Source organism: Budorcas taxicolor, chromosome 7 (assembly GCF_023091745.1).
Source record: "Budorcas taxicolor isolate Tak-1 chromosome 7, Takin1.1, whole genome shotgun sequence".
NCBI lineage: Eukaryota > Metazoa > Chordata > Mammalia > Artiodactyla > Bovidae > Budorcas > Budorcas taxicolor.
The window spans coordinates 95,611,311-95,628,345 of record NC_068916.1 but is presented as its reverse complement, the minus strand read 5'-3'; the positions used below and the strand labels follow the sequence as shown (position 1 = coordinate 95,628,345).

The 17,035-nt window shown below is 39.3% G+C and overlaps 1 protein-coding gene across 1 annotated transcript in view; it reads right to left on the bottom strand.

Moving 5' to 3' along the window:
* ERAP2 (endoplasmic reticulum aminopeptidase 2) overlaps positions 1–17,035 on the bottom strand; it is a 41,658-nt gene that overhangs the window by 16,605 nt on the left and 8,018 nt on the right. Inside the window, exons 3-9 of the mRNA XM_052643838.1 lie at positions 15,380–15,514; positions 13,287–13,407; positions 8,069–8,223; positions 5,050–5,163; positions 3,892–4,023; positions 3,537–3,668; positions 829–897 (exon numbers count right to left, since the gene is read on the bottom strand). Coding sequence (XP_052499798.1) covers positions 829–897; positions 3,537–3,668; positions 3,892–4,023; positions 5,050–5,163; positions 8,069–8,223; positions 13,287–13,407; positions 15,380–15,514 — 858 coding nt within the window. The remainder of the gene's footprint in view (positions 1–828; positions 898–3,536; positions 3,669–3,891; positions 4,024–5,049; positions 5,164–8,068; positions 8,224–13,286; positions 13,408–15,379; positions 15,515–17,035) is intronic.

The following is a 17,035-nucleotide window of genomic DNA, read 5'->3' as shown; positions in this document are numbered from 1 at the left end:
CTGGAAAGTTGCCTGAAGGAGGGACATGTCTGGGAACTTGAGGGTTAATACAGGGCAAGAAAGGCCAAGAGGAAGGGCTTGAGACTGGGACCCCTCTCTGCTCCCTTTCAAAACAGAAGAAAAAAAGGACCCACCAAAACAAAACAAAAGTGCCCCTCCATTTCATTAACGATGGAATCCAGAGGTTTAGGAAGAAATGTCTCTTTTAAAAATTCCAATAGAACAGTATTATATCAATAGAAGTATATGGAGTGGAGGACAAAACCTCTAACTTTTTATTAACAGCGTCTAGTATGGGTTTCTGATCACTGCCTGATGCCGAATCTTCCTTTAAAACCATACTTTACGGGATTACCGTGACGCTTTTTAAAAAGTTTGCCTTTTCTTTTTTTTTTTATGATAATTTTTTTTTTTCTCTCTCTCCTAAAATGTTCCAATAACTTCCCAGAAGTAAACAAAAAGATGAGGCCTCAAGAAAGCCATTCATACTATTTCCAAACCTAACATATTTGGTTTGGCATTTTGCAGAGCCCTGAGGATACCAGTGCAGCAATAACCACTCAGAGGAATTTGGAGCTGAGATATTTTTAGCCATTGGTGGGATTGTGGGAAAGCTGAATTATAACAACAAAAATATAGTAGTAAGAGCAGCACCCTCCCCTTAATGGCCTGAGCATTCCTTCTTCAGCCAACTTTGTTTCAAGGAAAATTGTGGAGTTTTTTCTTCTCTCCAGTTATTTAAAGGGACAGCTGGACAACTTTACAGACTCACTCCAGGTCTGGAGATAAGCCAAATCTCTTTCACCCTCCAAGTCTCTTTCTACTTACCGTGTTGCTTGTCTTCTTGGAATCAGAATAACAAAATCCACCCGATGCGGAATCGCTTTCTAAACAATTCTAGAAAACAAAAATAAAAGAGCGCTGCCATTTGGCCTCTGAGAGTTGGCTTAAAATGAGTGAAAACATTTGACATGAGTGAAAACATGTATTAACATAAATGTATGAAAATGTAATTCGTCTAGACATGATAATGAGCATAGCAATTCATTAAAACTGCATAAAAGTTACTCCTTTAAATATTTAATTGCTATTATGTGACACCGTGCTGAGTTAGGTTTTTGGGGAAACTTATCATTTTTGTGCCACCATTTCGTTTGACATCAGAAGGGGGTCAACTCAGAATTTAGGACCTTTAGGGGAAGGTTAGATGGGAGACTCCTACAGTAACTGGCAAGACGTTGTGATGTCATTGGGAGAGTGAGTACTAGACTCAGCAGAAGACAGGTTTTAGGTAACAGCTCCATCACTCACTTGTACAAGATCTTTAACGAATCTCTCCATTAGCGTTAGATTTCCCATTTAAAAAATGGGAAAATCCACTGGGAAAAAATGGGTTAAGACTGCCTACCTTACCTTCTTGAGATGGTAATAAGCACAAAGTGACAAAAATTAATATAGGATTGTTCACAGTCCTGTAATTCTTGGCCAAATCTCTCCTTAATCCCCTTTCCACTCACTAACCGCACAAAAGATGGATTCTTCCTCTTGGAAAAAAAAGGCTCAGGCAAGGTCTACACAGACACACACACACAAGTACACATCCTTAAAGGAGGAGGGAAGGAAAAGGCTGGGAGAGAAGAGCAATGTAAGGCTTGTTGAGAACCTGGGAGGGAACCGGGACGAGATCATCTGGATCACCGGCAGGAGGTGATGGAGAAAGAGCGTTTTCTTGAGACTTTTTTGAAAGTTTAATTTTGTTCCTTGGCCACCCTGGGTCTGCCCTGCTGTGCGGGCTTTTCCCTGGCTGCAGTGAGCAGGGGCGACTCTGGAGCTGCAGCGGGCGGGCTTCTCGCCCTGGTGGCTTCTCTTGCTTCAGGACACAGGCTCTGGGGACTCAGGCTGCAGCAGCTGCAGCTCCCTGGCTTGAGAGTACACACCCGGTCATTGCGGTACGTGGGCTTGGTTGCTCCGCAGCTTATGGGATCTTCCCAGATCAGGGATCAACGCTGTGTCTCCTGCGTTGGCAGGTGTATGCTTTACCATTGAGCACCAGGGAAGCCCCAAGAAAGAACCTTCTTTATAAGTATTATGAAGGATGCTATATTTGATCCCTTTTAGGGTTTTCGAGAAATGTCAGTAAAAGTTTTGAGCTACTGTGAAATTTTAATTACTTGCACTTGCTTCTTTGACCACAAAATCACACCTTAAGTTAATCACACCTTAAGTTAAACCTTAAGGATCCGGACTTAATAAGGGCACAGAAAAATCAAATAAGATAATGTGCATGAATTTTTTAAAACTATGATGTGCTGTACAAATATTGAATAATATTATTATTACCCCTGGGACAAAAGTGCTTACAAAGAATAGAGGACCTCTTTTGTGTACAGGAGGGGCTTCCCTGGTGGCTCAGAGGGTAAAGCGTCTGCCTACAATGCAGGAGACCTGGGTTTGATCCCTGGGTCAGGAAGATCCCCTGGAGAAGGAAATGGCAACCCACTCCAGTATTCTTGCCTGGAAAATCCCATGGACAGAGAAGCCTGGTAGTCTACAGTCCATGGGATCCCAAAGAGTTGGACAGGACCGAGCAACTTCACTTCACTTTTGTGTACAAAGGCCTCCCCTTGTGGCTCAGCTGGTAAAGAATCCACCTGCAATGCAGGAGACCTGGGTTTGATCCCTGGGTTGTGAAGATCCCCTGGAGAAGGGAAAGGCTACCCACTCCTGGCCTGGAGAATTCCATCGACTGTATAATCCAACAGGTTGCAAAGAGTTGGACATGACTGAATGACTGAACTGAACTGAACCATGATTATAGGGTCAATAGAATACTAGGGGCCTGACATGATTCTTTCTCTGAAGCAAATTTTGTTCATTATTATCACTGTTATCATTAAATCAATGGAAACCAATAAAAGAGAAAGTCACTCGCTGGAGCAGATTCATGAGTGCCCTTCTAGGTACTCAGCAGAAAGACAATGAGTGCTGGAGCTGGCTATGAGGAGGAGGTGACCCCTCAGCTGGATCGCAAAGCATGCATAGCACCTGAGTTTTTGAAAAGAAGGAAGAACACTTCAGGCAGCAAGTGCACCAGAAACAAAGGCGTGATGACAGGGATGAGCAGGATTTCTTGCGCGAGGGAGAAGGTGGGTCTCACTCAACCGAATACGGGTTGGGACATAAAGCTGAACAAGTAGAGTTTAAACAAATTTGGGAAGAGAAGATTAGGAGTCACATGAAGGAATTACGAAGTCATGAAAGGTTTGGAAACAGAAGACAAAATGTAGGGTGAACCAGAAGAGGGAAATCAAAGAGAAGCAGGTCAAATACTGAACCCCCGGGGCTAAGCTAGTGCAGCATCTTGGGTTAGCAAAGTGCCAGAGGAAATAGACAGGTGCTACCTGCTAAACCCTGGCAGTGTGGCAAGTGCAATAAACATCTGTTGCGTGACACTATAACTATTTATAAGCCTTCCTAATTAGCTTGTCACTGTTTAGGCTTACCAGCAGTCTCCTGTAACTCAGCTGATGACTTACATTTGACAGGCTGTGCCACAAATCATCATTCTTTGCATTTCTATAGCTGAACTTCTTTAAGTAGTGAATAATTCCTTTCCTGAATGTGTCCTCGCTCAGAAAATCCTTGAGCATATTCAAAATACAAGCTCCCTAAATAAAAACACAAAGAAAAAGAAGGTAAAGGGTAGCATATGTTTTTAAAGGAAGCTTACATGCTGTGGAACATGTGTAATGTCTGATAAATGAACCGCAAACAAAACAAAAAGAGACACAGAAGTAATCTGGCACCAACAACTTCAACTGTTGATGTACTGGCCTCATTATATTTCTCCCAGGGCAGAGCACTTACCACCTGGTCCACAGTATCCCCTACCTTGTTGTAGGAAACGGCATCAAACATTTCCTTTATTTGAACAGCAGTTTTTGCTTGATTGGAGATAGGATGGGATGAATTTAATGAATCTCTTTTAATTACTTCAAAACATGTATTCGAAAAATCGTCATCCTAAACAGGAGAGAACATTTGTTTTTTCAATTGCCATTTGATACTCAAAGCAATAGCAAAGATGCTAGGTTTAGTAAGATAGTCTCAGAAGTAAGTATTCAAACAATATTTCTTACAAAATGTTTCTTTCCCCTTATTAGCCCCCTTTCACCAATTCTCTACTTTGTTAGAGGTATGAATGTGATATTTCCTCAGACACTGCCTGAATGTTTACCACGAGCAAGGCCCTTGGACACAGAAATAAAACAAAGGTTCCCTCAGCTGCAGTCCTTTCAACACTCTGCAAGGAAGAGGCATTGTACACATTTTACAAGTGAGAATGCATGAAGCTTTTGGATTAAACCACAGACTCAGCACATAGCAAAAAAAAAAAAAGACAGTGACTTTGAATCCATGTCTGTCCGCAACTGTACTGGGCCAAATATTTACCCCAAAAAGCGCGTTATCTATTACTAGTTAGCACTACCTTGCTATGTGCTGTTCAGACCCCCTTCGTGCTTGCTAAGTGGCTTCAGTCACGTCAGACACATTTCCACCCTAAGAACCGTAGCCCACCAGGCTCCCCTGTCCATGGGATTCATCAGGCAAGAATACTGCAGTGGGTTGCCATTCCCTTCTCCAGGGGATCTTCGCAACCCAGCGATCCAACCCTGGTCTCCTGCATTGCAGGCAGATTCTTCACCATTTGAGCCATCAGGGAAGCACCATCTTAGAATTCATTAGGTTAACAGACATATTGCTTATAGACTCTTGGATAAATATAGAATAATGCCTGAAATTTTCATTTTCTTTTTGGCAATTTGGAGTATTTTGACAGCCTCCAGATCAGTGAGAAAATAAACTGGCTTAAGCCACCCAGTCTGTGGATGGCAGTGCTAGCAAACCAATACAATCTGTTTATACAAAAGAAAATACCACAGATTCAAAAACGCAATGCTGTGTTCTCTTTGGCATTTTCTAAAAATTATAATAGTAAATTAATGATTTCTTAGGACATATAGTATGAGATACAAAGTTGTGACTTACAAACTGTAGCTCTGGATATGTGATATTGAGAGAGATAAGTTCCATGTACGTTGCAAAACCTTCATTGAGCCAAATATCATTCCACCATTCCATTGTAACCAGGTTACCAAACCACTGGGAGGCAAAAACTCAATGTTAAACAAATATAAACAATTATTAACTGTAGCAAAAAATACGATGGGTGGTAACTTCTTTTTTAGAAGTTGAGGCCTCTTCTCTGTCTTTGCTATCGTTTTCTCTCTGCACAGCATCTTTCTACTGGTTTCCCTGCCTTCTCCCCTCACCACCACATTTTTGCTTGTTTCACTTATTTCTTTTGTGTCTACATTGCCTCCAGTGCCCTACCTTCCATTATATTCTCCCTTTATTTCCTAGATATTAGACTTAATATTAAGGAAGAGAATGAGACATTTTATTTTAGACATTTTGCACAATTAGTATCATCTCACCTTGTCACTGACTCACAGTGAGGGTCTAAGGAGAAATATAAGCCAGAATATTCTTGATGAAGTCATCTTTTTGTATTAAGTAGCAGGTACTTAAAAGGATAAGAATTCATTTAGGACTTTCAGATTGTTACATAATATTACTAATGAGCAAATGTAGTTGTTGACCTCTGTCCCAGTTTACTTCTAGGGATCAATTTGGCCACTAATGAGAATAAAATTCTGAGATTTTAAATATATATAAATAAAGAATATGAAAAGATAAGCTAAATAGAAATTTATCCTTGACCTATATTTGATCTGTAACACATTTTAAATATTATTTTTTTATATATTATTATATTTTATCTATTTGGCCTTTGTTGTTTTAATGTGCCTCTAGTTTATCTATTTTAAGAGTGCAGTCTCCAGATGGACTGGAAGCTTAAATAATAAGATTTTAAGATTCAGAAGAGCCTTGTTATAGTTACAGAACAGAAATCACTAGGTCCATAGCTACTAGAAACTGCTCAAGCTCTATACCTTCTCTTATAGCTTTCAGATCATATTGAAAATGCACGCCAATCTTCCGAAGGACATCTGTGAGAAGGAATGGTGGGTGTTTCCTCAATTTGAGAAGTGATGAGCACAAGAAGTTCAAGCTGGTTATGGTGGTCATTTCACCAGTCAGGAAGAGTATTATATTCATTCAGTCAGTCAGTGAATATCTATTGAGAATCTACTATGTTCCTGGCACTATGCCATGGCAAAATCTCTTATTTTTTAATTTTTAGCTTTACCCTTTATCATGACCATAGTAATAAGAGGGTTATTTTTTTTAAAGCAGCAAACAGAAGACCTTGTTATATAGAAGAAATACAAAGATGTATGTAATAGAGCTACTACCTTAATACAGATGGTAGAGGTCAACCAGTGGACACATACATGAATAAAATGTTACTGGCCCTGTGATTTATATCTGTACAAGAGGCAGAGGGGATTCCAGAAGGAAAAAGTCAGTTTCGCTGAGAGAGTGTGTAGGATAACTGGGAAATGATTCATTTCCTGAGTCTTCCAAGCGGTCCCCAGGAACTTTGGAAGTGGGGTGTGCTCTAAGCCGATCAGGTAACAGGAACGAAAGCACAGAGAAGTGATACGACCTGGGCCTGTCGAGATAATGGCAGGTAGATTGGGCTGGCTGACGCTGCAGGTGTCATTCAGAGAAGAGACCGGAGAGGTGGCGGGGAGCGGGGTTATCTGGGCCTTATATGACACACTGTGTATCCTTGACTAACCGAGCACTGAGAGTCTTTGCCAGGGCTTTATGCCGAGGACTGACATGCCAGATGGATATGAATGGGAAGACAAAACAGTCAAGGCAGAAACTCCAGGGGGGCCTGCTGCTTCAGCCCTGGACTCTGCGTTTTCATGAAAGAGAAACTTTCAAAGGAAGGCCTTAAGGCAGCATGGAGCCTCAAAAGGAGAGCTCTCTGCTTATTTCCCTATGAACACTGGGTAGAAAATTAGGACTCCCCAGACTCAGTTAAGTGCTTTAGAGCTTCCAGTGACTAATAATCCAAACTCCTAAGATGAGCCAGCGGGGAGAGGCTAAACCAGAGGAAGCTGTTCATATGCTCTCAAAGTACGGCGCAGAGCATGGCTCTGGGTTCTTCATCTGCTGCTTAAAACAAACAAACAACCCCTCTTATTACTATGGTCATGATAAAGGGTGAAGTTAAAAATTAAAAAATAAGAGATCTTACCAGTTTCTACAGTTGAATGATATGTGCCTATATGGTGAAAGAGAATTTCTGGTGTCTTTAATAATTCCCTGCATATCAGGGAACTTGCAGAAATAAACCAGAATGAAAAAAGTCTCTGGTATCTGAAGAGCTGAGTTTACTGTTTCGTAATTGTATGTAATACCAGGTTGATGGACAGGCCTTGGAAATCTTCTTCTGTAAGAAATGGTAGCAGTGGCGGTCACTGCCACTACTGTGACCAGCTAACAGTTACTGGGTACCTAGCGTGGGTAATCCCCACAACAGATTCAGGAAGCAGGAGCTATTATGAACGTGATTTTATAGATGAGGACACCGAAGTTTAGAGAGGTAGGCAGTGCATTCAGGGTCAGTAGCCTGGGAGTACAAGGACTTGAAATACTTCATTATGGCCAAATAATGACAAACTCCAATTGAAGGGAGCTTGATTTTGTCCTAGACTGGAATGCCGCTGTGCTAGAGGGTGTATGGGGAAATAATAAAAACCTCTATTTGTAGGGGTTTCTAGTACTGTGCTCTATGTACCCGTATGATCTCTACCCTTCTTTACTAAAAGACATTTGGAGGCTTTGTGCCTTGAAAGGTTTTAGAGGACATAGTGGCCAGTTCTCGTGTGATAAAATTCTTGTATGAGACCCATAGTCTAGAGATTGAACATTCTGCTACTCGATATGCAATATTTGGTTTGATGATCCCTAAGGTGCCCCTGGGAAATAAAATGACATGATTTTCCATTGTTTGGGGAATCCTGGAGGTGTTCTGCATGATGCTCTTTGGAACCGACACCAAGAGAATGCCGTGAGAGCCGGGTACCTGGTGTGCTAGTTCATGGGCTATGACCTTGGTGACCCACAGCTTATCGGAAGTAGAGGAGGTCTTGGGGTCAAAGAGCAGCGATGTCTCTCTGTATGTGATGAGGCCCCAGTTTTCCATGGCTCCACTTGCAAAGTCAGGAATGGCAACGAGATCTAAGGAATAAGAGCAACGCTTAACCATTACGGCTCCTACACCAGAAGTGGGACTTGCTTCCTTCTTAACTATGCTACGATCCTTTCAGTATATATAAGCAGACATTCTAAAAACACTATCTCTTTTTCTTAACATTGATATGGTGTCTTGTAGTTGTGGAAAATAATCAGTATCCATCATCAAGCAGAATAAATTTTACTGGTAAAGTTTCATTTCTAGGTGAAGTAGCCTAGTGACATAACCATTGTTTCCTAATACTAAACTGTGAAATCACCTTAGGTGCATAACTGCTGAGAAAATCATTCATTTAAAAACATTCATATTGTATTTTATATTAGTATTACAGAAAGACTTTGAAAATATAAGGTATCAAATGATCTCTAAAATATTTGGATTCAACAAAACATATAATGAACTCATTTCTATAAAAAAGAGAAAATAAGGGACTTTTAATTTCAGGAGAACACCTTTTAGAAGCATCTCTATAGTCAATATTTCAAGCACATACAGCCTCTAAGTGTCCTTCTAAGGCAGTAAAGGGAAAAAACTGTAGGCATCAATTCTTTCTGACTTCAATTTCCTTTTCACTGTTAATATTTCCTCTACTTCTTGACAAAATTTTAGAGAAAAAATGTAAAATTTAATCATCTTTTAGCCCCTCAGGTATAATGTATATTCAGTTCAGTTCAGTTCTGTTCAGTTGCTCAGTCATGTCCGATTCTTTGCGACCACATGGACTGCAGCACACCAGGCTTCCATTTCCATCACTGACTCCCGGAGCTTAATTAATGTATATTAATTTATATCATGTCTGTGTGAGAGTGTATATATTCATATATATATATATATGTATATATATATATACCCTTTGCCGATGAATTCATATTGATTAGAAAACTTCTGGCTAATATTTAATCTTAGATTTCTTTTTATTCTGCCAGGTCATATTGGAAAAAATACTGTTCTTTGGCTGAAAAGCCAGGTAATTTAAAAAAATAATAATAATTTGAAATAAATCGAGTCACTTGGCTTGACATTTCATTGTCTCGAATTAGTATTGTTTAATTCTAGTGGATAAAAGCAACTGTGTATATTGCAATCAAAAAGTAAACTAGCACTAATCAAGATTAGTATTCATTACCACTTCAAATATGGGAATGATTCCTTTTCTAACTTGCATCAATGATTTTATATTAGTTATATTATTTCCCAAAGCCATTAGAAATGCTTATATCTGTTCTACTCTTTCTTTTTTTTTAATTTATTTTTTATTGAAGGAAAATTGCTTTACAGAATTTTGCTGTTTTCTGTCAAACTTCAACATGAATCAGCCATAGGTATACATGTATCCCCCCCTCTTGAACCTCCTTCCCCTCTCCCTCCCCGTCCCACACCTCTAGGTTGATACAGAGCCCCTGTTTGAGTTTCCTGATACATATAGCAAATTCCTGTTGGCTATCTATGTTACATATGGCAGTATAAGTTTCCATGTTACTCTCTCCATGCATCTCACCCTCTCCCCCCCTCTCCCATATCCATAAGTCTGTTCTCTATGTCTGTTTCTCCATTGCTGCCCTGTAAATAAGTTCTTCAGTCCCATTGTTCTAGATTCCATATAAATGTGTTAGAATACGGTATTTATCTTTCTCTTTCTGACTCACTTCACTCTGTATAATGGGTTCCAGGTTCATCCACCTCATTAGAACGGACTCAAATGTGTTCCGTTTTATGGCTGAGTAGTATTCCATTGTGTGTGTGTATTACAACTTCTTTATCTATTCATCTGTCAATGGACATCCAGGTTGCTTCCATGTTCTAGCTATTGTAAATAATGCTGCAATGAACAATGGAATACGTGTGTCTTTTTCTTGGTTTCCTCAGGGTATATGCCTAGGAGTGGGATTGCTGGGTCATACGGTGGTTTTATTCCTAGTTTTTTAAGGAATCTCCATACTGTCTTCCACAGTGGCTGTATCAATTTACATTCCCACCAACAGTGAGAGAGTGTTCCCTTTGCTTCACACCCTTTCCAGCATTAATTGCTTGTAGACTTTTTGATGAGGGCCATTCTGACCAGTATGAGGTGCTATCTCATTGTAGTTTTGATTTGCATTTCTCTAATAATGAGCGATGTTGAGCATCTTTTCATGTGTTTGTTAGCCATCTGTATGTCTTCTTTGGAGAAATGTCTGTTTAGGTCTTTTCCCCACTTTTTGATTGGGTTGTTTGTTTTTCTGGTTTTTAGTTGTATGAGCTACTTGTATGTTTTGGAAATTAATCCTTTGTCAGTTATTTCATTTGCTACTATTTTCTCCCATTCTGAGGGTTTTCTTTTCACCTTGCTTATAGTTTCATTTGCTGTGCAAAAGCTTTTAAGTTTAATCAAGTCCCACTTGTTTACTTTTGTTTTTATTTCCATTACTCTAGGAGGTGGGTCGGAGAAGGCAATGGCACCCCACTCCAGTACTCTTGCCTGGAAAATCCCACGGATGGAGAAGCCTGGTAGGCTGCAGTCCATGGGGTCGCTGAGGGTCAGACACGACTGAGCAACTTCACTTTGACTTTTCACTTTTGTGCATTGGAGAAGGAAATGGCAACCCACTCCAGCGTTCTTGCCTGGAGAATCCCAGGGACGGGGGAGCCTGGTGGGCTGCTGTCTAGGGGGTCGCACAGAGTCAGACACGACTGAAGTGACTTAGTGGCAGCAGCAGCAGGAGGTGGGTCATAGAGGATCTTGCTTTGATTTATGTCATCGAGTGTTCTGACTATGTTTTCCTCTAAGAGTTTTATAGTTTCTGGTCTTACACTTAGGTCTTTAATGCATTTTGAATTTATCTTTGTGTATGGTGTTAGGAAGTGTTCTAATTTCATTCTTTTACATGTAGCTGTCCAGTTTCCCAGCACCATTTATTGAAGAGGCTGTCTTTGCCACATTGTATATTCTTGCCTCCTTTGTCAAAAATAGGGTACCCATAGATGCATGGGTTTATTTCTGGGCTTCCTATCTTGTTCCATTGGTCTATATTTCTGTCTTTGTGCCAGTACCATACTGTCTCAATGACTGTAGTTTTGTAGTATAACCTAAAGTCAGGAAGCTTGATTCCCCCAGCTCCATTCTTCTTTCTCAAGATCGCTTTGGCTATTGGGGGTCTTTTGAGTTTCCATATGAATTGTGAAATTTTTGTTCTAGTTCTATGGAAAACACCATTGGTAATTTGATAGGGATTGCATTGAATCTGTAATTTGGTTGTATCGTCATTTTCACAATATTGATTCTTCCTACCCAGGAACATGGAATGCCTCTCCGTCTGTTTATGTCACCTTTGATTTCTTTCATTAGTGTCTTCTAACTTTCTGTGTACAGTTCTTTCATCTCCTTAGGTCAGTTTATTCCTAGATATTTAATTCTTTTTGTTGCAACGGTGAATGGGATTGATTCCTTAACTGTTCTTTTTTGTTAGTATATAGAAATGCAAGTGATTTCTGTGTATTGATTTTGTATCCTGCAACTTTGCTAAATTCACTGATTAGCTCTAGTAGTTTTCTGATGCTATCTTTAGGGTTTTCTATGTACAGCATCATGTCATCTGCAAACAGTGAGAGCTTTACTTCTTCTTTTCTGATCTGGATTCCTTTTGTTTTTTCTTCTCTGATTGCTGTAGCTAAGACTTCCAGAATGACGTTGAATAATAGTGGCAAAAGTGGACAGCCTTGACTTGTTCCTGATCTTAGGGGGAGTGCTTTCAGGTTTTCACCATTGAGAATAATGTTTGCTGTAGGCTTATCATATATGGTCTTTACTATGTTGAGGTAGGTTCCTTCTATGCCCATTTTTTGAAGAGTTTTAATCATAAATAGACGTCGAATTTTGTCAAAGGCCTTTTCTGCATCTATTGAGATGATCATATGGCTTTTATCTTCCAATGTGTTAATACGGAATATCACATTGATTGATTTGTCTATATTGAAGAATCCTTGCATCCCTGGAATTAACCCAACTTGATCATGGTGTATGAGCTTTTTGATGTGTTGCTGAATTCTGTTTGCTAAATATATCTGGTCTACTTTTTCTTAATCTGCATGCTGCCTTTCAGTTAACTTTATTTTAAATGCATTCATTTCATATGGTCTTCGAGGTTGCATTTTTCAAGAACAACTTAGGATTGTTGATGGCCGTTACTTGATCTTTCCTTGATTTTTGACGTAGAGGACAGCAATGGACTGTGGTAACCTGATTTAGCATGTCTGTGCTAAAGGGTGTATAGAACCTGCACTGTAATGATACCACAAGACTCAAGAACTATGGGAATAAGCCCCTGGAGATGTCTTCTGATAGTCCTTTAATTCTCTAAGAAAAACTGCATGAAGTTGGTCAGGAAAGGGGAAGAAGGACATGTTAAGGTGTTGTGTTGTAAAGTTCCAAAGGAAAACAATGTTTTGTCACTGTCCAAAACTCTAAAAATTAACCTACATAACTTATAAAATTTGTCAGTGGTTTTATATATTCTGCAACATCATAAAAATCACAATTTTTATTTTTTAAGATAGAAAATGGAAACCAACAAAGATGAGCTATTTGTACCCTCTCATAAAGATCAACTACTACCACATTCAAATTATCTATTTCCTTCAAATCTCTCTCTTTTTTTAAAAATGTCTGTGCCGCAGTCTTATCTTCCAGCCTCAAACACTCTGTAGATAACAGATGGAGGGACAGTTTTCAGCTATTTACATAAACCTTTGGCAACTTTCATAAAAGATTGCTAGTCTTATATGAATATGATATAGAAGGAAATATATGCTCCAGAAATTCATCCATTTAAATCTAATATAAAATGCAGATATTTTAATATTAAACCTGGTAAAAGAATAGAAAAATGAACCCAAGTACTTGGGCTTCTCATAAATACTTTATTTTCTACACTCAAAGACATCTCTCAGGTATAAATTACTGCTTTCTGGGCTAACTGAAGTTCCTCAGTGCTCATTTTAATCACATATAAAGAGATATGAAATCAAAGCAAGTTCTAAAAATAGACAATGATCTATAATTTGAACCTACCCAGTTTGGGGAGTGGATAGTGGATATCAAAGTAATTTTCATAAAAGTCCAGCAGCTTCAGTGATGCTTCCAATGCATAATGTGTTTGACTCCATTTGTCTGGAGATGCATAGATGGACACCTGGGAATTTTGGTGAGAAGAATTGACTTTGAATGACAAGCTCCTTGGCATGACTCCACTCCTAACAACCTTCACCCAAAAATGGAGACTGTATTTTTCAAGAAAGTATTGAGATACTGTTAAACATGTCATCAACAGGGGGTAAGGTGTTCTGTAAAGTATTAAAGAAAAAGTGCCTCTTGAAAACTATAGACAATCTAGTACTTTCTGTTACAGTGAATCTGTACATTTCCAGCTATATAAACCCTTTACATCATGAGACCTCACTTCAGTTCATCTCGATCACGTATTCTAGCACTTGAGAATTAGCTTTCCAAAATGATGACCACTAAAAGAGTTTCAGTAAAACACAGTTGTATTAGGCGGAAAAGCCTTCATGAACTTGTTGGAACCACCCTCTGCTGTGTTTTCTTTAAACTCAATGCCCAGATAGGTTCACTCTCTCCCTGCACAGTAACTACTAGCTAGTAGAAAAAATAAAGTTAGATTCCAGTTTTCTTGGGTTTCAAGTACAGTAGTGCTTTCATTTCATAATCTGCTTTCATGCTCTGAATTAACTGAAATCCCTCAGAAATTTTATAAGCAAGATAAGTTAGTGGCCACAGTACCTTACCAGGCACTGTGCTAAATGTGCACTTGTAAAACGTGTAAACTCTAACTTAGTCCTCTCAACCACCTCCTGAAATAGAAGCTATTTTCTTCATGTTAGGAATGAAAGAATGAAAACACATGGAGATTAAATAACTTGCTTTAAGTCTCGCAGATGGAAAATTGTAGATCTGGGGTATGAATCCAAGGAAACTGAGAGGACCCTGTCCCCTAAAGTAAAGTGCAATCTGACCTCACACACACCTGTATCTATCTACATATATATCTGTGTGCAGCAATGTATGTAGACACATTGCTGATAATATATATCTGCATATCCATGGTTAGTATGTATGGAAATTATAATCGATGTTTTATTGTTATTTTTCATAAGCACTATTTTATGGCTCTTTGAATATATTTTTGTGTCTGTAATGCATTGGAGAAGGAAATGGCAAACCACTCCAGTATTCATGCCTGGAGAATCCCAGGGACAGAGGAGCCTGGTGGGCTGCCGTCTATGGGGTCGCACAGAGTTGGACACGACTGAAGTGACTTAGCAGCAACAATTCCTCAGGGTAAGGAGTTCTTTTTTATTTTTCATGTATTCATTGATATTCACAAAACTTTATCAGATAATTATTGTGTGTGTTTGTGTTCAGTCACTCAGTCCTGTCTGACTCTGACTCTTTGCGATCCCTGCCGGACTCCTCTGTCCATGGACTTCTCCAGGCAAGAATACTGGAGTGGGTTGCCATTTCCTCCTCCAGGGGGTGTTGCCAACCCAGGAGTTGAGCCCGTGTCTCTTGTGTCTCCTGCACTGGCAGGTGGATTCTTTACTGCTGCACCACCTGGGAAGCCCCAATTACTGGGTATTGTAACCTTTTGCAAACAACGAATGCTCTAAAAATAATGAAGACCTCCTTTCATTAGGGAAATAAAATTATAGAAAACAATTGGAAACAATGTAAATATCCTAGAATAAGATGCTGATTAAAAAATCCGTATGGTACATCTATGCATTAGAGTACAATACTATGCAATCATTAATATTATAGAAAAATACTTAATGCCATTTAATTTTATAGCATATTATGGTGAGCTAAAATAATTGCATATTATTTGTAAAAGTATATATAGATTTATACAGTATATATTGTTATTATATACAATTGTATACTGACAGACTTACAGAAAATACTTGGAATATACCAGGACACGCCCCTGTAGTGCTCACAGGTTATTTTACTTTTTATCTCTCTCCATTTTTGTAAATAATATGTATACATGATATTTTGATAATAAGGGGGGAAATTTTAAAGAACAGCTCATTGCCTTCAGGACACTATTCTGTACTGTGTATGAAATGAGAACTCAAACTCACCTTGACCCCTGATGAGGCTGTACCACTCACAGAGGTGAAATCACAAACTATGTACGCTACAAGGTAGGTACTCATTTTTACAGTAGTTTCAAAATGATCTTCCAAGAGGCCTCCTTCAAGTTCAATCGTCTTAACCTACAGGAAGGGAAAGAATCGGTATTTGAAAACAAGTAATTTACAAGAATGTCTACAATGTAGGCTATGTAAGTTAGAGGAGAGCTTGATGCTCTGAAGGATGTGTGATGTCCATATAGATTAGAGGACTCTTCACAACATTCTGTGGCTTTGCCTCCCTCTATTTCTTTTATCTCTAGACTTCCTCAAAGACACAATGTGCTACTTTAGGGATCTGAAAATGATGCCTATTTTATTGCTTGAAAGCATAGAAATATCTTAGATGGTTCCATATTCTTGAAATGCAATCATCTCCAACACTGGCATCAATCCAACATTTGTACTTCTAAGCAAAAGTGCCAGAGACTAGTCCCCTTCCCTTTGTTATATAATAAATTAAATCTCTGTTGCAGAAGGAAATGGGAAGCAGAACTGTGCTGGATGTCTTGCATCATCTTTTAAACCTCCTATTTTGTGTGTATGAGGTAGGTATAATTTCATAGGTGAAGAAACAGAGTCTCAGAAATGCTAACTGATTGCCCAAGATCACACGGCTAGTTTCACGGTAAGACCAAGATGTCGATGTGGCTGTGTGACTCCAAAGACATTGCTCATTCTGGCCCTTGCTGTGTGACAGCTTGAGTCATAGCCTTATTTTATCTTTGCTTCATTGATTCAGCCATGAAAGCAGTCAGGCCAAGGAGGTCATTAGTAATTTAAGCTTCTGCCTATCTACTGAGGAAGTAGCAAGTTTCAAGTCTATAGACTGGTCAGCTGCATCCATCAAATTCACTGAGTAATTACTGAATTCTATCTTTATTTGCTCCGGATAGCTGGTTCCAAAGATGGTCTTCACCATGGTACAATGCCCCTGAATTCTGAAAGGACACAGATCCCATTATCTGAAAATACCACTTTCTTCAAATTGGTAGCGTTTTCAACTGGCTTGTTGCTCATCCTCTCCAAACCCCTTTTAAGGCATCAGGGTTGTGGCAGTGCTAACCACAGATTATTAAGCATATTTTGTGTGTTTGTATAAGATTGCAGTTTGCTTTGGCAAGAAAAAATAGCCTGAAGGATTATCACAAACTGGCTAGCCTATGTCAATGACAAATGTTTGTGCTATTAAATTGTACAGAATTTGATTCTACAGAATTCTATCAAAAATTCAATTCCTAAGTTTCAATAAAGTAGGAAACACTGACCAAGTACCCTAAAAAGGTGGCAGTATATATAGGGCTTTAAGTTTCACCTCTATCTGAAAGGTTAATTTTGTCCAAAAACAATCTCCTTTGTAAGGAGTCTGATTGAACCACAGTTCTATGGGTACATACCCCTAGCAGAGGAGAGGTTATGGTAGGGGCTGAGGAGGGGACACTATTATTGTGGTCCTCTGACCAAGCTCAGCAGCAAAACCATTTAGTCAAGAGTGTAGATGGCTGAGAGGAAGAGGAAAGATCGTGGGGCCATGGAGAAGTGGGTCTGTGGCAGGGCTGGTGAGGACACAGGTGGGCATTCCCTCTGATTTATCTTTTCCTCCCA